General features: G+C 42.6%; 1 protein-coding gene across 10 annotated transcripts in view; it reads right to left on the bottom strand.

Annotated features, from left to right (window-relative positions):
- WWOX (WW domain containing oxidoreductase) overlaps positions 1-24,748 on the bottom strand; it is a 934,855-nt gene extending 910,107 nt beyond the window's left edge. For 6 of the 10 annotated variants that reach the window (XR_011538011.1, XM_070612342.1, XM_008522455.2 and 3 more), the window contains exons 1-4: positions 24,263-24,744; positions 18,261-18,325; positions 17,318-17,375; positions 15,438-15,616 (exon numbers count right to left, since the gene is read on the bottom strand). Coding sequence is in view for 8 of the 10 variants with exons in the window: in XM_070612342.1 (XP_070468443.1) it covers positions 15,438-15,616; positions 17,318-17,375; positions 18,261-18,325; positions 24,263-24,369 (409 nt within the window). In the remaining 2 variants the exon portion in view is untranslated. Of the gene's footprint in view, positions 1-15,437; positions 15,617-17,317; positions 17,376-18,260; positions 18,326-24,262 lie in introns of all 10 variants that reach the window. The other 4 variants (XR_011538010.1, XM_070612340.1, XM_008522448.2 and 1 more) reach the window with 2 other exon arrangements.
- Between the last annotated feature and the right edge of the window lie 640 nt (positions 24,749-25,388).

The following is a 25,388-nucleotide window of genomic DNA, read 5'->3' as shown; positions in this document are numbered from 1 at the left end:
ATTAAAGTAAAATATGAAACTAAACAGAGAATGAAGAGATGAGCCAGAGATGTGTTTTGAATAACACAAGTAATGAAAAAGGAAACTCTCATACCAATTGTTATGATGAAAAAAAGTTTAAAAGAAACTAAAGAAAAGAGCAGTTTAATGGTTCCCAAAAGACTTAGAGAATGGGTAAAATTCAGCAGGCATTACAAGTAAGATGTGCACAGAAAATAGTCTTTGCAGTGTTCCATGCTATTGTTTACTGCAATGCCCAGCATTAAAAATACGGTTAAATTTCTAAATAAAGACTTCTGATAGCTATCCAGAAACACTATCAATAATAGCAGATAGTTTTCTATCACAGGCTTTAAAACAAAGCCAGCCTGCTAGCTATGGTGACTCTGAAACCCGAGACTAATATTTAAGCAAACACTAAAGTCAACATTCACAATGTTTGCTGTCTCTTATTTGTCACAAGAGTTAATTCTCCCCACCAACATGAAAACACACACACACACAGAGCCATACAATACAAAACTATTCTTAAAGGAAACAGTCAAGGGATGTTTAAGAAAACACATATGGCTCCCTAATACTGTGCAAGATCCACAAAACCCATTAGGAAGCTGGAAGCATTCTATTGACTATAAACGTGGAAACACTTATTTCTAAACGTGACAACTCTGTAATGTTTTATTCCCTCTCCAGCTAAGCTCAGTCTTGCAAGTATATCCCTTGCTTTTGTAAGCCAGTGTCCCTGTGACTAACCTCCTATGACCTGCAGCCTAGAAGCTTCAAGAGTTCGATCTTTATTTTCATTTAAAGCCATGAATTTCTTTCATGGGGTTTGTTTGAAATTATTTCACTTTCAGATACATCAGTTTAAACTAAACACATGATATTAAGAGTTAAAAACAAAAGTGTCTTTGAAAAATCAAATGCCATTAAATTCTTCAATCCAAACAAGACCAGCTTTATAATAACTAAAACATGACATCTAGAACTCACTCCTTAAAGAATGAACATGCCATCTCCAAATTCAAGAATTCTGAAATTTAGCTAACTTCTAAATTTTATGTAATAAGTAGTAAAAAAGTTTGCTTGGAATTTATAGATCCAAATATTATGCAAAAATGTGACCACTTTCTGTGCAGCCTTGACAGAATGTAAAATCCTAAGCTGAAGCTACGATTCTCTACCTCTTGTTCAAACACTGTGCCTTGAATCTGCTGCACCATTTGAGGAGCTGGGAAATGGAACAGGGCAAAGATGAATTGTGGCAATTACAAAATCTTGCTTATATATAGTCCGATTAATAACCAGCGTTAGCAGAGCTCAGCTATACCGTCGGCAACGTGAGGGACAGAAGCCGAGAGCTCCAGGGCTAAGTCGAAATGAGCAGCAGAGCACAGAAGCCAGAGACAGGAAAGACAGCCAGAACTGCGAAGAGATCTGTTCCCAAAACAAAAGGAGGAAGCGTGCTACTCTAACCACTAATTTTCAGCTCATACTATCTGAACAGCACATAACTGCTTAGACTGGAAGCGTGAACATCAAAAGACACAGAATAAGCTTTAAAAATACCCTAATAGAACGCACGCTGATTACCACAGGGCAAGCCATGGAACTGTGATTAATACAGACTACACCATAAGCAGTTACACCGGACCACAGAGTCGCACATGGTTCCTCAAGTTTATGGTAACTTTTCGCCCACCCTGCACTTTCCTTTATAATTACTCAGAAGACGCATACGTGGAAATGAAGCTTAAGAAAAATCACAGACTAACAGTAAGACTTAAAAAGCATCAGTCAAGACAGCAAAAGTTCTCCTTAATTTATAAGAACGAATTTGGTGATTCATTTGCAGATGTCTTCTCGAGAGTGAAAAAAAGGCTTTAGTATCCTGTACTTTTAAATACAAATAGAAAAATAGAGAAATAATGAGAAACTAACCAGAGGCATACATGTATACAGGGAAATGTGATTAAAAAAAATTATACTACAAGCCAAATAAATTTAAATGTTCTCTAGAAGCACAAAGGTCAAGTGACTAACAGTTTGGTTAGTATGGAGCTCTATAAGGAAAGAGATTCTGTCTGGTTCTACCCTGAAGACTTGGTACCTAGTACTCAGCCATCAATAAATGTTTGTTGACTGCATAAATGATCGAATAAAGGATATGTTTGTGGCTATGAGCCAGCAAGTCCACGCTCTCCTTACGGCCCTCATGGCAGACCCGAAACCAGCATTCTAAACTCAAGAATCCACAAGGACCAGGCAGGTAATGCAACAGGATGAGATCATATAAACTAGCCCTGTCTAACTGCAGGGAAACAGCCTGCAGAGGGCAGCACCACTCAGCCTCAGCACAGGTCCACTGGGTGGGCACTGGGATCCAGTGTTTCCAGCTCCTCTGGTTTTTCAAGAGTTAGAAATCAAGATTACTTTTTTTTTTCCTTTTTCTCCCCAACCCCCCCACCCTGGTACATAGTTGTATATTCTTTGTTGTGGGTCCTTCTAGTTGTGGCATGTGGGACGCTTAACCACTCGGCCATGGGGCCAGCCCCTCAAGATTACTTTCAAGTAAACTATCTTAATTTTGGCAAAGTAATCTAAATCAAAACAAAAAACACTACAGGTCATTTTTGTGTGGCCCAAACCAATCATCTGGAGGCCAGATCCAGCCTACAGACCTCAGTTCACCTTTGTCCCAATTGGAAAGCTCTACTCTTGACCAAATGGCCCCTACCTGGAAGAACGAGCAAGCATGAAAATGTCCCCCTCCCTTAGTCACTACCACATGATAACAACTTACTCAGGAGCAATACAGCGGACATTCCAGACGTTCATACAACATCCTATTTCAGAAAGACTCAAACTGGAGGAAATGAGGCACCAGAGGGCTGCCCCCAAACTCAGAACACTGAGGCACACTAAACCAGATTTCTTCTAGACAAAATTATCCAGCCCTGAGAACCAGTTGGGCAGGGAAGAAGTAGAGTGAGGACAGACGTCTTCGATGCTGAAGTCAGAAGAGCTCTTGGAGATAACCCATCACCTTCTGTGGTAGGCTGAAGACTCACCCCCAGAAGATGCCCATGTCCTCATCCCTGGAACCCTTGAATGTTACCTTAATATGGCAACGGAAACTCGGCAGATGTGATTAAGACAAGGATCTTGAGACGGGGAGATGATCCTGGACTATCCAGGTGGGTCCGAACATCACAAATAAGAGGGAGATTTGACCCCACATTAGGAGAAGGGGCTGTGATGGTGGAAACAGAAAGTGGAGTGAATCACTTTGAAGGCAGAAGAAAGGACCACAAGCCAAGGAACACAGGCAGCCACTAGAAGCTTCGAAAAAGGCAAGGGAACAGATTCTCCCCTACAGCCTCCAAAAGGAGCCACCTGGCCGACCCCTTGACTTTAGCCTGTGAAACTGATTTTGGACTTCTGACCTCTAGAACTGGAAGCAAATAAATGTGTGTTGTTTTAATAAATAAGTAAACATGTAAGGAACATATGAATGATAGATGCACACATGTGCACATGGGGAAGTCTAAGAGTCTGCGATGAAGACCCACAAACACTACTGGTGTCCCCTTGTTAAGTCCCTCCCTGCACAGGCCAACGGGCAATAAAAGAGAAACACTGGGTAAGCTGCAATTGCCAGACTTGGTAGAAAAAAGGCCCTTGTGCACACAGGCCGACAGCTCCCAAGTCAGCTTTTCAGGCTGAAAGGATGGTATCCCTTGCCAAAAATCTGACTGGGCTCCCTGACTGAGATGTTTCCCTGTACGGATCTGTTACAGCGCTCTCTACCTTGTCAAACACTCAATCTGGTAACTGTACATGAACTCAGAATTGAAACTTCCTTCACTAACAGATAAAGTTGTAATGGCATTTTTTTCTTTCTTTTTTTTTTTTTTTGGAATGCAATGATGATCTCTCAGCTGATAGAAGCTTCTCAAACTCAGCTGCTGCACTGAGAAGCCACGGTCACCTAGCTGTACAACACATACATGTAGAAAAGCCTGAGGCAGTCAGAAGACATTATGTTGAAAGATGCAAAAAGTTTTGAGATTGCATCCTTACAGTCATTGGTGGCTGACACAGCAGTCTCTCCATTTGAAGGAGATTGATTATTTTCATTCTTTTCCTTCGTGTGATCACTGGGAAAACAGTTTCCAGAATTGAGATGTTGCTGGCAATTGTGTTGATGTCATCTAAGAAATCAGCACCCAGTTCACTTTTCCATTTACATCTGTATTAGCTCTGCATTGCGAGTAGAGGTAAGGACCTGAGCAGGTGAAACTGAAGGCAACCAGGAAGAAAACATATTGTCCAAGAATTGAAAACATTTCACCCATGAAACCTCAACATGACTACAAGCCATGGCCGTTCTCTGCCTCTGCAAAGATTCCCTCTTGTTATCCAGGTTTCTGCTCCTGAATATCTGGCTAGAGTCACAGCCTGCCAACTCTGGATGGGACAGCATCCATTGAAATGTTCCAGTCATCATCATCATATCGACTGCCCAAAGCACAATGATGCTACTTGACTTCTGGTTACCTTTCCGAACACTGGAGAAGATACTTGCTGAAACCTCTCAGTAGATCCTAACAAAAAAGTATCAAGGCATCCTATTTTATTCCATCCATTAAGGAATCAAATTACTCTCTTCCTCTCTCCTCCGTCTTCCAAAGCTAAAGCCACGTCCCGGAGGATTCTCTTTCTGACACCCAGCTGCAGCAATCGTATAATCATACAGTACGCATGACAGCATCCGCATGTTGTGTTGTATTTGACCCTTACAAAACAGCAGGTGAAACTATCGTTCTCTCTTGATTTTACAAACAAGGAAAGTAAGGCTCACTACAGTTAAGTGACTTGCCTTAGATCACATAAGTTAATGACAACCTGTCTCATAGGCCAGTTCTCTTCCTAACATGTCCCAGTAGCCTCCAATAAAACTCATCATACCTTTTTAAATGCTGATAAAATTCTATTCCAACACTGACGCATTCTTTGGCGTGATCAAGCAAACGGGACAGCAAAGTTGGACATTTATACTTCATAGACTATGCAGAATTATAAATCATCACAATCTCAAACTCTTCTAAAAGCTATGTTACCGTGATATATTCATTTAAGGTTTAATAGTTTCCTTCCTTCTTTTCCTCCCAAGTTTAATCTATCTTTTTTCTTCCTTGATTGCAACAAAAATAACATCGTTTTTTTTTCTTTCACTTGATTTTTTTTTCTGGATGAAGCTACTATCTGATTTCCAAGCAAAAAATATCTAAAATGTTTCCTTTCATACCAAAGACAAGTCAATGCCTAAAACAGTTATTTAGAAAGGTCACGTTAGGACAAACTCACAGATATTATGGCAGCCTTTTGAGGATCCAAGAACCAGGAAGCTAGGAAAACACCAAACTAATTTCAGTAATTCAATCACCTCGCCTCCCATTCCCAAAATGACTACAGTTTATTAAGTGCCTGCAATGTTGAGCAGACAAGTCCTTGGGCACTCTGGAGTTCCCATCTTTAAAAATTTGGGAAAGTGGGAATATCATCCATATTTCATAGATGTGGAACAAAAGTTCAAAAAAGGAAAGTAACTTGCCCCAAGTCACGCAGATGGGACGTGGTAAGGCCACGTTTCAAAACTAGGTCACGTCTGCTTCCTGAGTGAGTACTCCCTCTCCCGCGCCCTGCTGCCTCTCCAGATAGAAACTCGCCACCTATCAAGCTTCCCCCGACTGTCAGCAGAGCTATTTTCAGCCGTGGTACAATTTCATCACGCGGGAGCCAGGCTAGTCAAATGAGATGATGCATAGAAAGGCTCTGAAGAGTTGTTAACTATCATTAATAGAAGGTCCAGGGAAAATTTGGACAACCAAAATAACCAAATGCCACCTACTGTATTATCTTGGCACTCAACCACCATTATAAGCTGGCCAACTTTGAGTTTTCTGGGGTGCTCCCTCCTTAAATGCACATATTCAGCAGCCGTGCCCATGGTCTAAATTAAAAGTTTTCAGTGAAGAAAAGTGGGGACTTCTTTCTCATGAGCGTCCTCTTGATTACAAGATTGAATATGTACTTAAAGTAATAGACACTTTGAGATAAATTAACTTCTCAGAGAAGGGGACATTTTGAAAATTAAATTACACCACATGAATCAAGCAATCAATTAATAATCAATACATACCCAATAGTTACACATATAAGATGAAAAGGCAGGCCATAGAATAATAAATACAAATGGCTAAACATACGAAGAGCTGATCAATCTTACCAATAATCAGAGACATGCAAATTAAAGCGATAGTTTAAAAACAATGCTAATTGCCAAGATTGGCAAAGATGCAGGGCAAATGGGCATTCAAATTGATACAAGTTTCAGGGGTGTGGTTTGACAAAAAAATTAAGATATTAAGATTAGGGAACAAATCTCTTGATTCAGCAATTCCATTTCCAGAAAATAAAACTATAGAATAGTCATGGATGGATACAAACATTTAATTACAAAATGTTCATCTCCATTCCATAGCTATCAAAAAGCTGAAATCCACCCAAACATGCCACAGTGGGAGAATGGTCAGAACCATATAATAAAACACCACAGAACCACTTAAGATGTTGTGGAATATTTAATGGCAGGGAAAGATGGTCACAATCCACAGCTAAACACAAAATTCACAAAAGAAGGGAAAAATGCTTCGAATCATATATGTGCTAAATATGAGTTATTTCTGGCTGGTAAGAACTTAGGGTGATTTTTTTCTGATCTGCATTTATTTTTACTTCTCTGCATTTTCCAAGTTTTCCATAAGGAATACATGTTTTATAACAATAACAAATAATGTTAAATGAGTTAAATAAGACGGTATGTTAAGCAAATCTGGCCTAACACCTGCCATAGAGATGAGCCTGACAGACTCCAGCTCCCGTTCCCCCCAAACTCTTAGCCAACACCTATATTGCAATAACTCCAAAGGGGGAATTGGGTAGAGAAAGTGTCAGCGTATTAGTCCATGGTCGCCCAGCAGTTCAGAGATGACCACCTGCCTCGGCCCTCCCTAAAGACACCACGCCCAGCACAACACAGCCTGGCACAGAGCAGGCGTTCACAGATTTGTTAAAATAAACGGGCCGATTTCAGACAGACCAGATGAGCTCCTTGGGAGGAGCTGGGTCAGGACTGTGCACTACCCCTTGGAACAAGAAGACAGCAAGTAGGATGGAGAGGGCCCCAGGCATGGAGTCAGAAGTCTCTGCTCTACTTCTGCAGGCACCCACTGCTCTGTGAACTCAGGCAAGCTACCTCACCTCTCTGTGCTTTCCTTCTGACACAATTCAAGACAGCTGCGAGCAGCGTGGTGCGAAATACGACGTGTATAGAATCTTTGTAAATTCTAAAGAGCTATTAATATTAGACAATATCACAGTGATCAATAAGTACTAATCTGAAATGACTAAGTACATTTTAGAGGTAAAAGTGACAGTGAAAAATATTTTATTAGTTTTAACTTCAGTTTCCATACAGCTATGCCAAGAAAATTCTTTGATTCTGGTTTTGTTCCTCTTTATATGAGATAGTTTGTTCATAGGAAAGGCCTAACTCCCGCCACCTTGCTGGTCATCCCCTCCAACCCAGCGAGAAACCTTACAGACACTGGAATAGGAGCTTCCTCCCCTGCCCCATCTCACACACACAAACACACTCTCTCTCACTCCTGCTCCCACAGGCACACGGACACAATCTCAGATCCTCTGAGAGGCTGGTGAGGAAACCCTGATTTGCTTTCAGAGACAGCACGATCTGAATACGGCTTCTAACAAGAAGGATCCAGAAAATCAAGCAGCACGGCCTGCTGAAGAACTCACAGACTTGAAACAATTAGATTCAAACCGTGTCACTCAAGTCACTATATAGGAGGACGCTTTCTATTTACCTCAGCTAGCTGGGCTTGTGTAGATAAAGACTGGCACTTCATGAAATGTGGTGTTACTTACTAAGCCAGAGGAAGATGATAAATTTAGGCAAGAAACTGTAGCTTTTGGAATTTGCCTTTGACCAATCTACCAGAGCTTTAAGAGACCTTTGCAAGAAGTCCTTCCTATTGACCCCTAAACCTTATTCTGGAAAAGGCTGGCTCATATCTGAACAGTTTGTGCATATGTGGCAGAAAGTGCAAGAAAAGATGCAGGCTAAATAAGCAATGGTCAAGGAGGTTTCAACTGTCAGCATGTCTTTTATTATAAAATCTGTAATAATTCTCAGAATAGCCATCTAGTTTTAACAATTTTTATTTGATAAACAATGAACACATCTGTGTATGAATGATGAAAGTATCTTTACTCTGGTGAAATGGTTTTGCAATGTTACAAGTATATTCACAATGCTGTGAGGCTCTTTCATTTTCAAGAGAGAAAAAGTAAGTTGCTAAGAAAAAGAATTATACAAATAAACGTATGCAATATAGTGCATTCACTTTGTCCCCATTTAAAATTTGAAAATAAGCAGCTTTATAAAGCCAAAACGTGTTCTCTTTTCTGGGCCAAATGTCTCTTTGAGAGTTGAAGCATGCGATTAATGGACTGCCTCAAACTTCAGTTACAGAGCCAAAATAAAAATTACCCTCCTTAAGATCTTGTAAGCAGACAGTACTGGCTATTTTCTTCAGGTTAAGTATGGTTTAATATAGCCTGTCTCATTTAAGAAGCATATGCTAAGACCAAAAGGACACATTTTCTTCTAGTACAAGAACATATCATTAATAAACAATCTAATTACAATAAATTACATAATAGTGGGTAAGGTGGGGTGGCAGGGCAGAGAAACTCTATGGTCTTAGAAAAAAATTATACGATCACCAAGGCATGCTACATGAACCTTAAACAGAGGCATTAATATAAAAATATTACAATTTCCATTCAGAAAAAAAACATATTATTGATAGGCCAGCACACTCAAAACCAATAATGTCATGAAAACATATGCCCTTGTGTAATTTGGCAGAACAGGCTGCTCCCTGAATACAATGGACCTTTTTACTACACGGATCTCTTCATTCTTGGCATTTTATACAAAAAAACAAAATAAAAGGGGGAGAGAAAGAAAAAGAAACAAACATGACACTAGAAACAGTCTGCAGTCTGAACTCTTTCACCGAGAAGTACGAGACCTAAAAGATATGTTAGAAAAGCAAAAGGCATTATTTAACAGAAATGAAAGCAAGACCGGCTAAGACGAAGAAAACTGCACTGAGAAGCTACCGCTTTTGTTTAACTATACCAAAGAGCAACAGAGCCCTCTAGTGGACAGATAATACAAATCTATGAAGACTTTTCTCTTTTAGGTTAACTTTAGAGAAAATAGGCAGCACCCTTTCTTTCACAACAATTCTTACTGTATTATGTAAAAGCAAAAGATCAAATTATGTAAACTGGGTATTAAGTAAAATAATTTCCAAATTTTCAAACCTTATAAAACACTTGTAATCTCAATTAGGGTAGAAATTATATTTTTAAATAGTCTCTAAGAGTTGGAACCACTTTGTCATTGAACAGTAGCTGGCATGACTCTCATTTGTTATGTTGGCACTATAACAAATAAATTAAAATCTAAACCCACATGCAAGTATGAAATTCAACTGATGTGTGACAAAAATTTTCACTTGAAATCTACTCAGGTATACATATTATATTATATCTATATTTACATGTATTTTAAATAAGTTTTTAATATGTGATTACCAAATTATGAGATAAGGCTCACTAGAATATTTCAATTGGTCTCTTACTGTAGCTATTTAACTTCTCAAATACTCTGATCATGTGATTTCCATGTGCATTCAATGCCTAAGAATATTTAAATGCAAAATGGTTGTTTATAATGTACTAATTCTTCATTTTTATGTAACATCATTCAAGGACTTCTTCCAATATTGTCAAAAATCTCAATAGTTCTTAGAACAAAATAATTGCAAAATTATTGTACTTATAATCTATGGGGATATTTTAGCATAAAAGAAAAGTGGTCACAAATAGTTTTTATTTAAAATGGGAGTTTAAATTCCCAACAGATTATTTAGATTTCTGAGAAATTTTCCATCTACTTAATGAGCACCAGGTTCTTAAAAAGAAGATAAATGCCAAGATCCCACTAGTTTAAGTCTTGCTGACAATCGGAAAGGAAATTGTAATCAGGCATTTCAGGACCCCAAGTGTAATGATCCCATATGAGTAAGCTTTAACCAAGAAAATGGCTATCAGTTAGCTCATGGCCTTTGATTTATGGGATCTTTCGAAATAACTGGAAAAAAGTCAATGGCATGGTGTAGGCTAGAAGCCAAAATTTAGTAACCCTAAGCGTGGGAAAGACTACAAAGAACTAAAGGTATACACAAAGCCACTCAGGATCATAACTGTGAAGTGTGGATTTAAAATCTTAAGAATAAATACACTTTTCTGCATGAAGAAAAGTAATTTTCTTGTATTACTGTAGAACTGGTAGAATTTACAACAGATATGAATTCATCATGGTGATGATTTGTAGGATAAAAGAATATGGCAACTATACTTCACACTAATTTCAACACATGATTTAGGAACAAGACCCCAAGCTTTAAAAAACAGGATCTCTAAGCCAAAAACATCAATTTCAACATTATACTACAATAACATTTGGGGATTCCCACATGGCAATCTGATACCTTGGTTTTGTTTCAAGAACAAATTTAGAGGTGACTTTGATAGCTTAAGCATGTACTTTTTATATCTCAAAATACATAAATTTTTACACTGAAGTACGTGTGTGTGTATATACACGTTATTAGAGTCCCTGTAATAAACCTTAGGGAAGTGATTATATAATATAAATACCAACAGAAAATTGAAGCGTCAGTCCCAAAATACATTTTAAAACTGGTATACACCAAGGTGGCAAGCTTGTACTTGTTTGAGGAAAAAACCAGTTTTGTTCTTGTTAATGGGTCCTCTGGCTCAAAAATCGAAACCAGGCCAGGCTATTCTAGATTTAAAGTCACAACATTTGATGTAGCCCAGTGTTACAAAGGTTCAAAAAGTCAAAGGAACTTTTCATCCTGACTAAACTCTGAAAAGGATTTAAACACCAAATTTTAACCACTAACGGTTTAAGATTGGAAGATAGGAAGAAAGTTTTATCATCATTACCAATGAGCACTAGACTGAAAATACCTCACTTGCTCATACTTGTTAACAGTTTTTAAACGGATGTTTGACACACCCTGGGTTTCACTCCTTAACTACCATGCAGATCACTCTGTCTGCTCACTGCAACAGTCTGTATGAGTCCCAACAAACGCCGCGTTCACAGCAGACAGGGAACAAGGCAGGTGCTGGCCCACGTCGAGCCCTCACTCAACCCCTCACTGTAAGGATGCTGCCTTTGATGAGCACATGCCAACCCTCAGATTCAAGAAGGCAGTATTTTACACCGAACTATTCATATGCAGAGCCAAATGAGCTCGACTGACAGGTTGAGTTTAGAACAGAAGCTATAAGATTTTCCACAACGGGAAATTCCCTAGCCTAAAAAACGCCCTCTCCTGAGACTTCGCAGTAAGGTTTGTATTAAAGGATCACCATGTTGAAGCCATTTCCATTCGTTTTCACCATATCAGAGCCATCAAGCCGCTAACTCCAGAGTTGTAACACACTGCCCCTTCCTGCTCAGAGCTATGTGGAGCACACAGAAATGGTTCCTCCCTTGCCTCTACTGGTTAGCAGGCGGGACTGTGGGGTTCCGGGCCTCTTGGTCTGCTAGTAGAAGCTTTGGGTGAAGAGATGACTTCCCCCTGGATACTGAGATGCTGATCTCCACACAGAGAGGTCCACAAGCTACAGCTTTCAATCTACAAAGTTCTTCGGGTTCAGAATGCTGGTTAAACAAAGGTCAAGGAGAGAAAAGTTAGTTTCTGAGGAGGCAACATCCTAATCCTTGCAGCTCCCTAAAAAGAAGGAGAAGAGCTAAGGCAGGGGTGCAGGACATTGGTGGGACGTCCCCAAAAGCTACATATGATGTGCTGCCACAATCTTCCTCTGGCCTGGCAGCATCTGGTTTATCTAAACTGTGGCAAATTTAGAGAATGTTGGGATGATCTTACTTTGAAAGGAATTAGACCATCTAATGCAGGGGTTGGCAAACTTTTTCCATAAAGGGCCAGATGGTAAATATTTTAGGCTTTGCGGGCCATATGGTCTCTGCCGTAATTACTCAATTCTGCTGGTAAGCCAAAAACAGCTACAGATAAAATGGAAGCCAATGGGCGTGGCTGTGTTCCGATAAAACTTTACGTACAGACAGGCGGGTCAGATTTAGCCCAGGGACCACAGTTTGCTGACCCTAAATCTAGAGAGCTGAATGCAGTCAACAGCAAAAGCTGGCTCCAAACCTTAACTGTAAAAACAGAGATTTCATGAAACCACAGTGCTTTATTCTAACATTTCCTCAGAATCTTTCTATCTTCCAGAATCACTGGTCTTTTTTGAGTTAAGTAGGAATCCCTCCAACTGCATTAGTAATATAAAATATTGAAAATTTAAAATAGACCTCGAGTGTCACTTAACAGCCGGGGGAGGAAGACGAAAAGGAAAATTCTGCTTAGAGGCCACTGCAAAGGGGGCAGTGTCCTAGCATGACCCTGAAGCTCCTCAAGGAAAGGTGTCTCCTCTCACCACCTGACCGTCCCCTTCCACAAGAGAGGGCCTCATGATTGGCAATTCCAACAATACAGTGCCTTGTGAGGAATTACAAAAAGAATCACTAGAAGCACCAGATTTGTAAACCAGCCTTTGTAAAGCAAATTAGGTTACCTATGTTTTCAGTCGTGGAGTCATCAATCTCACAATAAATACTGATATGTTCTGTTCCAGCCCACTCTGCTTCAAAGAGAGCAGACACTCACAAGGCTAAAGATTGAACAGTTAATACACAGAAAATGGGCTCCCTTGAGTGGCAAAAGGAAAGTGAATGCCAGCACCACGAAAGCTTTGATAGAAGATGACTCCTGAATGCTCAGAAGTCCTGGAAATGAAGACACCTGATTTCACTCTGCATTCAGCTATTTCATTTGAAATGGGCAGAAATAAAGCAGTGATAGCAATTTATAAATTGGCATGTTTCATAGCTCAGTAGAAGGAAGGGCTTTATCTAGAAGCCACAGCCTCCTTGGGCAAGGACACTTTCTAAGGCAGCCACGCAGGATATAAAAGCTAAGTTAGTTACGACCAAAAGCCACATGTCTATCTTCAGCCTCTTCTTTAAGCCTGACACCACTGCTGCAGAGTTGAAGTTATTTGCAAGGATTTGATTGCCTGGAATGTTCAGTACGATATTATTTCAAAAATTAAGAATACTGATCTTCAGCACTCACCTAGACTTAGTGGAGAGGGGAATTGGGGTGAGGTGGCAGTGCTAAAGGCAATTTCTGAGGGAAATTTCGAGCTGGGGAAATAGTAGGGGGTGTCAATAGGAAGAGCTGGTTGCCCTAAGACCTTCCTCAATATCCTTTCTATCCTGAGCTTTACAATTTGCTGCCGTATCCAACTGGACCACAGACACTTCCTTGCAGTGTCCACAAAATAGATAATGGACGTCAGGAAGGAAAAGTCTTCAAGGGGATGTGGGAGCTTTAAATAGGCACCGAGTTTTCTCAAGGAGGTTCGAGGTTCATTCTGATCAACAACACATTTCTCCTCAATGCTTCAGAATCTCCTTCTCCTTTTCAATCATGATTAAATACCCAACAAAACAGAGCTCTATGTATATTCTGGACCAGTTCTATTAGTCCTGTATTACAATGTCATAAGCCTGATGTTACAAATCTTTAGCAGAGCACTAGCCAATATCCAAAGGTCTGCTATCCAATGTCAGACAGAGCAAACTTTGAACATTAATGCAGAAAATCACCAGTAGTCACAAATCTTACTAATTAAAGGAAAAAACTGTCTAGCCAGAAGATTAAGGGGATGAGATCTTTTAGCTAATTTTCTGGTTAACTGAGTGTTAAATAAAAAGAGATATTTTACTTATGTCTTTAAGTCCTTATTTTTTCTTAATTATTCTACATTGTGTAGGTCCACACACTCACATAATAGTAGTCAATGCAATCAACACAACATATTGTTTCTTGGGTGACTGAGGATCTAGCTATTATTTTTAACATAGCATCATACGTTTTTATATCAGAATTTACCCCGATACAGTTCAGCAAATTGGACTGAACATATTCTGATTCCAGGATGAGGTCTGAGAGTTGATTTTAAATCAATCTCTTTTCATTTTTAAAAAAATTCTACCTGCTTTTTTGCCTTAATAGGCAAGTGGGGTCAAAATTTCGCTCTGGGACTGCAGCTCGTTAGATTTTATTCTCTGTCCTATAAAATACCTGATCCTCTGAGAATGTGTTTACCTCCTGTGCTTGCCCTGATGATGCCAGGGAATGTTCCTGGAGGTTCAAGAAGAGGTCATTGGAAATTAAGACAGAGAGGAGAGAGTGCAGCAGATACACAAAGGGGCAAGGAGAGGAAGCCTAAGAAAGAAAAGGCCGACAAAGGGGAGGCGCACTGTGGGAGCTGTGAGGGGTCAAAAGAACAGAGGGAACTTGCCAGAAGACAGCTGAATGCAAGTCCACTTTTTGTCTCTGTAAATTCATCTGAAGATGCATATCCTTACTCAAAGGAGTTGGTTCTTACCAAGTAAGATATTGATGCTAATGGACCAAAACAAAAATTAAGAGTAAAATCACATGGAGAGTTATTGTGCAAGCATCTGCTTTGCTGTTGTTTCTTTAACAGCCCGTGATGCTTAGGGGAGGACACCTCCTCGAGCCACCTACCTCGTGATGGCCACGGTGGTTAAACATTGGCAATTAAGAGGGTTAATTTAGAGCTTAAGACAAGGACTAATTCTCCAACTTTATAAAGAAATAACATCCCGTTCCCAAAGAAAAATGATATTCTCAGTGACCAGCTGAAACCTGCAGTCTCTGTTGTTCCAAAGTCATGATGCATTGTTGTTCCCAATATTCCATTACCAATCAATTTTGGCTTGAATAACCCAGGTAATTGGAATACGTCCGTACACAACACAGACCAGGTCAGAAACCCTTAGACGGAGCCTGTTGTCTCTAATCTCTGAATACCAAAATAGCCACAATCTTTTGCTGAGTGTTCAGCTTTCAGAGAACTCAAGGTCGGCCCCCACACAGGCTTCCACGATAACACTGGGATTTAAAAAGAGGCCAGGATTTTAATGAAAGGACAGCTGAAAAGGCTATAAATACATTTTTAAATTAGAGAATCACTATATAAAATTTCATTATAGTTAGATTCAAGTGGATTTCAGTATAGCAGTGACAAATAATAATAATAAGTGGAAGTTAATGGCCTACCTATTCCTGAATTAGCTCCAGTCACCACGACCACTTTGCCAGTGAAATCCCGGCCCTGGAGTATTTCCATGGCGGTAGTGCTGGCATCATATCTTTGTCTGGTGGTGGGCCTTGTAGGATTTTCATCCACAGTAAAGGCCAGTCTCGGGTCCAAATAGGTAGTTCTTTTGTTTATATGGCTGCAAAGAAAAGGAGAATGCAGTGAGCCCACAGCAGTGGACACAGGCATTTATAAATAAAAGATAATCTTATACGTTAGGTTGGGCAAACCCAATTTTTCATGTACTAAAACGGCTTACTCTTAACCCTGGAAAGAACAGGGTCCATTTAGTGTATCTTCTGGCCTCCAGAAGGATAACATTCCTACCTAGAAAGATAGCCATCGAATCCTTCCTTTCAGAACTGCCTGTGAAATACACTGTAACATACAATAAGTACTGCCTGTACCCTTAGATTGCAAAAGAGAAGGTTTTGTTTTTTTTAAAATTCATGTAAAGGTGGCTATAAGATCTGTCAGTCACTCTTTTCAGTAGATTTCAATTAAATCTCTTAGCCCTGTACAAGGGCATAAGAAGACTGGTAGAGAAGGAGAAAATTCAAAATGATAGAAGTCTTAGTAGTAAATATGAAACTAGTCAACTATCAAAATTTTCATATTGTTCATGTTAACACCGTATTCATACCACCTATGACCACTCTAACGTCGATTTGGAGTTGATCTAAATCTCGTAGAAACAATATTAAAATATATTGGTACGTATGGATTAATAGGTTACTCCTTATAGAATTTATTTTTACATTTTAAGTGTCTTCTTGGGATTTGAGATAAGAACCTCAAAATATCTTAAAAACTATTAAGAACTCTCCAGAAGGAAACAGATGAGATTTCATGATTTAAAATGTATTTTTAGTTTGTGTGTGTGTGTGTAAAATTATATATAGTTTAAAATCTATACTTATCATGCTATAAATACTAAGACCCAAGAATAATCCAACTTTCATTTGAATTATAACCATAGCTGCCAGATAAGCATTTTGACTCCAACGTTATACACAGAAGACAGGGCGGTGCTGTGCTGAAGCCAGCTCACACTGGCTTGCAAGAGCCAAATGTGCATTTCCCTTCCCCCCTCCTCAGTGACTTCACCTTAGTACCTTGAAATAGGCTATGGTGAGAGTATTTGCACCATGGAAACAAATCTGGGATTGTTCCCCTAGAGAGCTGATTGTTAGACATTTACCAGCATACCACTGTACCAGGCTCGGAAGGGTGAGCCGACTAGCCAGGGCAGCAAATGCCACCTGCCTCCCTTGGGGCATTGTGGGGACTGAATAAGCTAATACTACAGGTACAAGGGGATCATAATCATGCCTGGCTCAAGCCATGTGCGAGACAGGTGGTTACTTCTGTTGTTTGTTATTGGAATTTATTCTAAAGACAGTTTTACACACAAAGATGCTCAAAACATTATTTACAATTATAGATGCCCAATAATAGGAACTTAACAACATCAGTGCCCAATAGGTAATTTGATAAACTATGGCATATCTATACAAAATAACACTGCATAGTTGTTAAACATCATCTTCTTGAAAAATATTTAAGGATATGAGAAAATGGTCATAAGATTTTATACAGAAAAGAACAGGTTACTAAATAGTTCACAAAGTACATTCCCTACAATTTTTTTTTAAAGAAAAGCACGTGTATAGAAAACAGACTGGAAGAATAAATCCAAAAATTGTTAAAAGTAGTTATTCCTGCTGATAAGATTACAGTTATGTATTATGCCATAGTTTTGTACAATGTATATTACTTATACAAAAAATTCCTATTAAAAAGCAAAATGGCTGAGAATAGTTTCTATGTAGATACTTACTCGACAAAAAACACCTGCCCGTTCTCATCAGTTTCTTGTTCCCATCCATACGGCAAATCTGAAACACAGTGAAGATTGACAGTCCACAAGCGGCAAGGGTCGGGGGAACGGACGCCCAGTCCCCTACGCCCTCCCGCCCCTTCCCCCTAAACCCAGGCCACCAGCCCCACAGCCATCGGTCTGCCACTCTCAGGTCATGTGTTCCAATCGTGGCAGCTGCAGAAGGCCCATTACCCCAACCCAACTCCACATTTCTGCCTCCTGCTTCGAAAGAAAACCCTTTCATTCTTGAGCATTCTTAAATGCTCCAATCAGCTCCTGCTTTTGACAAGAACCTTACTAGTTGCTGCAGTCAACATGAGTTCTCCCTTGAATGGACTTACAGAACGCATCCACACGTCGAGCAGGCACCCAACACCATTTGTGTGCTGGCTCACAAGGACTCTTATAAGACATGATGGAGCTGTTTCATTTTTTCCCTGCGCACATGTTGTCTTTGAACTAGACCCTAAACCTCCTGAGGGCAGGGACCTTCTTATACTTCTATTCTGTGGATCACACCCTGACCTGGAGGCACCTACAAGTCACAGTGATCTTTATGGAATTCCATAAACCTGGTACATTTAACTCCTCATAGGAACCAAGAACAACTTCACAAACAGTGCAACTACAGGAAAACCTAACAAACTGTGAGTCAAAGGCCCCTACTATTTTAATACTTTCTTATTCAAAAAATCATCCTCACCACTCCACCCCAAGTCTCATCACCTCCTTCTGCCAAATCCTATAAGCTCCTCAGAGTGAGAGTCCAGTTCCTTGATGGTTCCCTCTTAGAGAGCCGTCCCAGAGTGACAGTGACCTTCACCCCTCTGCCTGTAACATTTTCCTGTCTAGCTAATGCCTTAAATACAGTTTCTTTGCTTTATGACAACACCATACAAACCTCCTGCTATTCGTTTTCTTTTTCCCGTTTTCGGATGTTCCCACTGAGTCTTCTCCTCAGTGTGACTGTTAAAAAAAAATCCACAAAACAATAATAAGTAAAAGTTACACTTCTAAGAATTAATCAACTACAGTAAATTTGTGTCTCTTCCAAATACTACTACACTCAAGAGTAGTAAAGCCAGACATTCAGAAAGAAATAGTCAGAAGATAAATGTGACTGTTTGCGTCAGGTCAAACTCGCTGGGTTGGAAGGAGAAGCAATCATGGAAAGCTCCTTTATAAGCCAGCTGTGGAGGAGGCGGGGGTAGGGGGCACGTGCAGGAAGCTGCCAGGACCCCAGGTGCGGGTCAGCTTCAGGAAGCTCGCTGAATCACTCTAAATATCTAGCCAGGGCAGCGAATGCCACCTTTGTTTTGCTTTATCTTTGTTTTAGTCTTATTCCAGGATAGATGGACAAACTTCCACCTAATTTATAATCCTGATATTTAGATATCATTAGACAAAACATTAACTTTCTTAAATGTTTATTCTTTCCACAGCTATAACTACAAAGTGTTTTTTAAGCACTGATTCCTAATTGCTCCCACTAAGAACGCAGTAACACAATCCCATTGGTCACCTAGCTGTGTACCTTTGGTCAAGTTACTCAACCTCAGAGCCCCAATTTCCTCATCTGCAAAAAGGAAACAATCCTAGTCCTGATCTCAGGGGGATGTTATGAGGATGTTGTATATAAAAGGTTGAATACACTACCTGGCATATAAAAAGCCCTAAAGTGCTAGCTATTATTTTAAACAAATCAAAATACAAACTAGTCTGATTTCTACGCCAAACTTAGCATTTTATCTCAGAAGAACACACAAAGTTATAATTAAAATCGTGAGCCAGTAACAGACTAGAGACATCTGTCAACAGGTGATAAAGTATCAAGGAAACATAAAATTACTTCATCAGGGAAACAGCTGGATGTTGCAAGAGGCATTCAAAAAGGAGGCTGATTTCCTAAAAGTTCATATACTCATGCCAAAGTAGAAAATAATATTTAATCACTGACATCTAGATGATAAAATTTGAATATGCCTTCCCTATCAATTATTTTAAAGAGAATAAATATAGAGAGCAGGAATTTCCTGTAAAATTTTGCAATTTTTTTTGGAAAGGAAAAAAGGAACTGCTGGTTTCTGGTCTGTTTTTGCAAACTCTCAGTGGCTGGGGCAGGGCCACCGTGGACACTGGACTCAGGAGGCTGCAGACCTGAGCCCCCGTACTGCCTGTGTTCCATGAGCCAGTCTCCCCAGCACCACACCCACCTCATGCAGCTCTTGGAAAGGTAAGAGACAGCATACCTGTGAGAGTGATTGGTGACTGGTTAAATTATTGTAGAAACACAGGGTACCAGCAGCAAGGTCAAACTCCTACTTCTACCTCAACCACCATCAAATCCTACTTGCAAAAGGGAAGCCCTTATCCCTAGTAAGGACACCTGCTCCTCCACAACACGACTCCTGCTTCTCCTGACAAACCAAAGGGAAGAGCGATCAGATAAACCAGGCATTGGCAATGACACACAGCGTTCCTGCTCCTTCCTTTGCAGTGCCTCATGCTTCTTCAAGGATGTTTACAGGTGTGATTATATATCCTCTGGCTGACATTAAAAGTAGTTTTCACCCCACAGCAACGCATCAAATGAGCTAAGAGCTGAGCTCCAAAAACACCTGCCTTCAAGAATCTACAAAGTGGCCCCCGTGACCGGCAGGCTGACACTCTGCCGCAGGCATGCTGGTGAGTAAAGGACACCCCAGGCCTGTGTCCAGGGTTCCTTACCCTCAGCACTCCAGACACATGGGGCCAGGTGTGGGGGCTATCCTGTGCATGTTAAGATCATCAGAGCATCCCCGGTCTCCAGCTATGAGATGCCAACATAGCACTCCCCAGAGCTGTGGCCACAGAAAGAATCTCCAGAGACTGCCAACCATCCCCTGCAGGGCACAGTGTCCCTGGGGCACAATCCCAGGCCTAAGTGAAGCGAAGAAAGCGTAATTTGGTAGCAAGGATTCCAGAACCTGACGCCCACGTTTTCTGGGTCTTCCATCATGAGTATGTGCCCTTAAAGAAGTTATTTAACCTCCCCATGCCTCAGTTTCCCCATCAGTAACATGGGGATAATGACAGCACCTAATTCTTGGGGTTACAGAGGACTGAATGAGTTAACATGTTTGAGGAACCAAGAACTGTGCCTTTCACACAGAAGCACTATTTTAAATAAAAACATATACAAAAATTAATTAAAAGGTGTTCTTTTTAATTGTAACCTAAAATGAATTTTTAATGAACAGAAAATTATAACACATGTCCCCAAAGTGTTATCTTATTTCCCCTTAAATAGAGGCCCTCTTTTATTTTTTCCTTTCTTTCAATAAGCTTTCTGTCATTTAAAGAGATAATTAACAGTGATCTTAATTTAAACCAACGGGATCAAAATTAAATTCATACCACATTACACGGATATGACTTTCAAGATTGCTCCTCTTAAGATTTCTTCTTCTTCTTTTCTTTTGGGGCAGGAGGGGTGAGGAAGATTTGCTCTGAGCTAACATCTGTTGCCAATCTTCCTTTTTTTTTGCTTGAGGAAGATTAGCCCTGAGCTAAATCTATGCCAATCTTCCTCTATTTTTTGTATGTGGGATGCCGCCACAACATAGCCAACAAGTGGTGTACGGCTGCACCCAGGATCTGAACCTGCAAACCTGGGCCTCTGAAGCAGAGCACACCAGACTTAACCACTATGCCACGGGGCCACCTCCTCTTCTTTTTTTCAACGCATAGTTTCTTTAAGTTAACTGGGAGATCCAGAGCCAAATGTGAAGAGAGCCGGCCTTATGGAAAGGGAACCATCTCCCCACAGGACAAGGCCAGCCAGCCCTCTGGCTGCCCAAAGGCCTGGGCTTCAGAAGCAAAGGGGGATGGGAGTGGAGGACCCAGGATAGCACAGCTGACTGCAGTGACAGCCCTGGCACTAAGACCTTGTCCTTCTGTTCCATCTCCTGGTCTAGGTAGAGGGGCTGCTCTGGACTGTGCCAGGGAGGGGAGACAGGCCCACTAGCTCTCCCTGGTGACAGGTTCCTCCACAGCTGGAACATCCTCTCCCTGGGTCCAGCTTGGTGGGCCCTGGAGCCATATGATGTGTGTGCTTTTGAGTTCTATGAGTGCAGTGCGGGGCACGAGGGGAAGCATGAGGAGCCAAAAAAACCCAAATAATAGGGGTAGGCAAGGCTATGAGGGGATCCACAAGATCCCAGAGGTCTCACTCAGGGCTACTGCCTGTCTCCTTGGGCCTGGTCCTGCTGCAATGGAAGACAATTTGGAAAAAGGAGTGACCTGAAGGGTAATCTTCTGAAAGCCCACTAGCAAAGTTTCCCAAGCCCCAAGAGGACAAGTGTGCCTTCTAGAGGTAGGAGGGTGAAGAAGAGCCAGGATGCTTGCAGGTCAGGCGAGATCAAGGAAGACTGCTGGGAATCCAGGGTTAGGATCGGTCAGAGGCATCTTTCAGCTCCAAGAGCCAAGGAACAGAGGGCCAGCAGAGAGGTACCCCCCAGCTGGGAGCCAGCGAGGCCTTGTCACCACAGCGTAAACAACGGGGCCAGACAGTCCAGTTTGAGATCTAAAACACTGGTTGAGGGGAGCTTTTTGGAGGCAGTACATGCACCACTGAGTCCCCTGGCCATGGGCTCCTCCAAAGCTCTCAGACAAGCTAGCTGGGGTGTACAGACCTTTTTGAGTGAAAGAAGAGCCCCGAGCCCAAACTCTGGACGCTGTGTAGGCAGGAAGCAGGTGGGAAAGGTGGTTCAACATAAGGCACAGCGGGAACAAGCCAGGGTGAGCTGCACAGGCAGCCTCCAGACCTAATGCCAGGCTCCAGGAAAACCTGAAGGGAAGCCAGGGAGCCTCTGGGGCAAGTGGCCTGAACAAGAATAGGCCCCACAGAACAGAAGGCAGAAAAGGGCTCCAACAGCCAGGAAGTGGGTCGTGCGCACCTCTGTGTTCCTGGGGCCTAGTGTGCCACCTGCTCACGGAGGCCTGCAGTAAATCTTCACTAGATAAGCTAACTTACTCATTCTGCATGGATTTATTTTACGGCTGCTGGGTGCTAAGTGCTGGGGATACAGAGGTGAACAAGAAAAGGTCCCCGCCCTCATGAAGTTTACAATCCGGGGGAGGCAGAAAGAGAGAGAGAGCAAACCAGGAAGAGGATGGATAAGACAAGGACAGACAAGACAACAAGGTGGGTGCAAGGCAAGCTCCCCTGGGCTGTGATGCTGAAGCTCACTCCGAGGGACGACAAAGCCCTTCACACAAAGATCTCCAGGCAGAGGAACAGCAAGTGCTCGTTCAGGAGCTGCCTGCAGCCTGCAGCCTAACGACTCCCTGCTGAATTGTCCCTTCAATTCTCCAGAGCAGAAATTATCTTTCTAGACACAAACCTGATGTCACTCCCTGGCTCCAAATCTTCAGTGGACTCCTGAGTCCTGACGAAAGACCCCAGCTCCTCCAAGGGGCAGAAGCACCTCCATAAACTGGGTCCTTCCTCCCCTGCCTCAATCTTCACATCCCTGCACCACCACATGGGCCAGGCCCCGGGCCTCTGTTCTGTCTCCTCTACCTGGGCACCCTCCTGCCCCCTTGACCCGCCCACTTCAACTGGTGCTCTAAGGCACAGCTCAGGTGCCAGCTGTGACAGGTCATCTCACCCACTCACCCACATACCTCATGGAGACAGGCTGCTGCTCACTACAAACACTGCCAGGAAAACCTATGTGTCACTCCAGCCTATAAGTCTGGGCACTCACTAAGGGTGACAACTGGGTCTTATTCATCTCAAAATAACCAGCGCCCAGCAAACAGCCCAACAGGTGATAAGATCCCAATGCGTCTTGAATGAATTAACTCACCAATGTTTTTGTTTTCTGTTTTTCTTTCTACCAAGCCACCAGCACTGGTTCACAACCTTGGGTTGTGACCCCTGGGAAGATCTTATACCAATGCGGGGACAGGGACCAATTAAATGAGACTCTCTGGAGGTGGGACCCAGGAACAGATATTTTTTATGTTTTCCAGATGTTGCAAATCACTGATTTACATCCATGTTTTTCAAAGACAAGTGATAACCTGCCCCATCTGAAAAGCCCAAAAAAATAGATTCCCCACACTGGGTGTCTGCTGTGTGAGGGTCTCTGTGGAGACCTGAAATCTGCATTTATAACAGTCCCCGGGTGATTCTGCTATCAAGCCTAGGAGGTGCTGTCACAGCTGCAGAGACAGCAGAAAGGCCGATAGTTACTGAGCAGAGTACTTATTAGACCTGTGCTAAGTGCTTTATGTACAGTGCCTGAACTAAAACTCCATCAGCCCATTTTACAGATGAGAAAACTGAGCGTTCCTCCACTGGCCCACGGTCACACAGGAAGTGATGGCAGAAACGGTCTGCTGGTGTTTCCAAAACACTCCCAGAAACTATAGTGAAGCTGTATTTTACGTATATACGCTCGCATATATATGTATTTATACGTAGCTATATTACGACATCTGTTAACAGTACATACTCCTAGGTCCCCACTTCAGAGCCCCGAGGACGGAGCTGGGCGTCAGTATTTTTTTCTGACGTTTTTGGGGCAGCGGGGAGAAGGGGATAAGGGCGGCTTGCTATCACTGCACCGTGCAGAGCCGCCTCCTGAACAGCAGAGGGCGAGCCTGGGCGCTGCCAGGCGACCCCGGCATGACCCAGGGCCCAGGGGGCCGGCTCCTCCGCAGGACCCTGGAAGCCTTCCGTCTGAAGCTCTTTAGCAATCACCCCGCTTCGCCCGCCCGCGCCCCTCCCTGCGCAGGGGGCGTCCGAGGGCAGCGCAGGGTCCCCGCACGTGACGGCGCCAGGTTCCAGGTGCGTCCCACTCCAGGTGTCCCAGGCCCGGCGGCCCCCCTGCGGCCCCCCTGCTGCCCCCTTACTTGGCATAGTAAACCCAGCCGTCCTTGGTGGTTCTCTGCTCCCAGCACGGGGGCAGCTCGTCCTCGCTGTCCGTGTCGTCCAGGCCCGAGTAGCGCAGGGCTGCCATGGCGGCAAAGCTCGGTCACTCGCTCACTCGCTCGCCCGCTGCCGGTCTCGGCGCCCAGGAAACTCACTCCCGCTTCAACCGAGCGCCCCGCGTCTGGACCCAACCGCTCGCGCCTGCGCACTGCGCCGCGCCGAGCCGCTCAGCAGACTCGGTAGCCGTAATCCAGGATCCGGAGTTTCACAGCTGCCAGCGTAAAAGGGGGCGAGGCCTGAGAAAGAAGGCGGTGAAAGCGCCGACGAGGTCACACTCCCACTCGGCTAGAAGTAAAAGCCGGGGGACTTTCTATGGCTCTGGCGATGGAGCTGAGCTTCGTCAACCTCCCAGCCGCAGGGAAGGGGCGTGGACGTCCAGTCACTATCCAGGACTCCGCCCGTTGCTGGGCGACCTGTAATCACTTCCGCATTGTTCTGCCCAATCCTGCGGGAGCTCCAGCAGTGGGGCATCTTGGGAAATGTAGTCCAGGCCCAGCCGGACTAGATGATGGAGCAGAAAGGAGGGACGCGGACGGTGGATTTCTGGGCTCTAACCTCTCCTTGTTTTAGGGTATTATGAAGAGTGAACGTTCCTGCTCACAAACCTTGCAGAGTTTCCATCACCGAAGGTGATTCGCACAGTGTGTTGTGCTTGTAAACACATTATAAATCGTGGGGAACGTTAAAAATGCAAATTCCCTCACCTTCGGATGACCCGGTCTGGAAGAAGTTTCTTCCAGCCACAGCACAGTTCTGTTGATAATAAAGGACTGACGTTTGTAGAGCGCTTAATTCTGGGGCAGGAATTCATAGACTCTCTCTTTCGTATACCCGACACCTCTGTGAAGTGGGCACAGTTAGAAGAAAGCAGAGCAGCTGAGCCCCTATTGCTGTATTACAGTTATTTATTTATCTGTGTGCTCCTCATTAAACTGACAGCACCACATCTGTGCTGCTTTCTATGGCTAGCACTTGGTAAAATGCCGAGACCTACAAGTTCATTGAATCAAGTGAATAAACAAATGAGTGAATGAATGTGATTCCCTA

This window comes from Equus przewalskii, chromosome 3 (assembly GCF_037783145.1).
Source record: "Equus przewalskii isolate Varuska chromosome 3, EquPr2, whole genome shotgun sequence".
In the NCBI taxonomy this organism is placed as follows: Eukaryota; Metazoa; Chordata; class Mammalia; order Perissodactyla; family Equidae; genus Equus; species Equus przewalskii.
The sequence above is the reverse complement of the archived record's forward strand: the minus strand, read 5'-3'. Positions and strand labels throughout refer to the sequence as shown.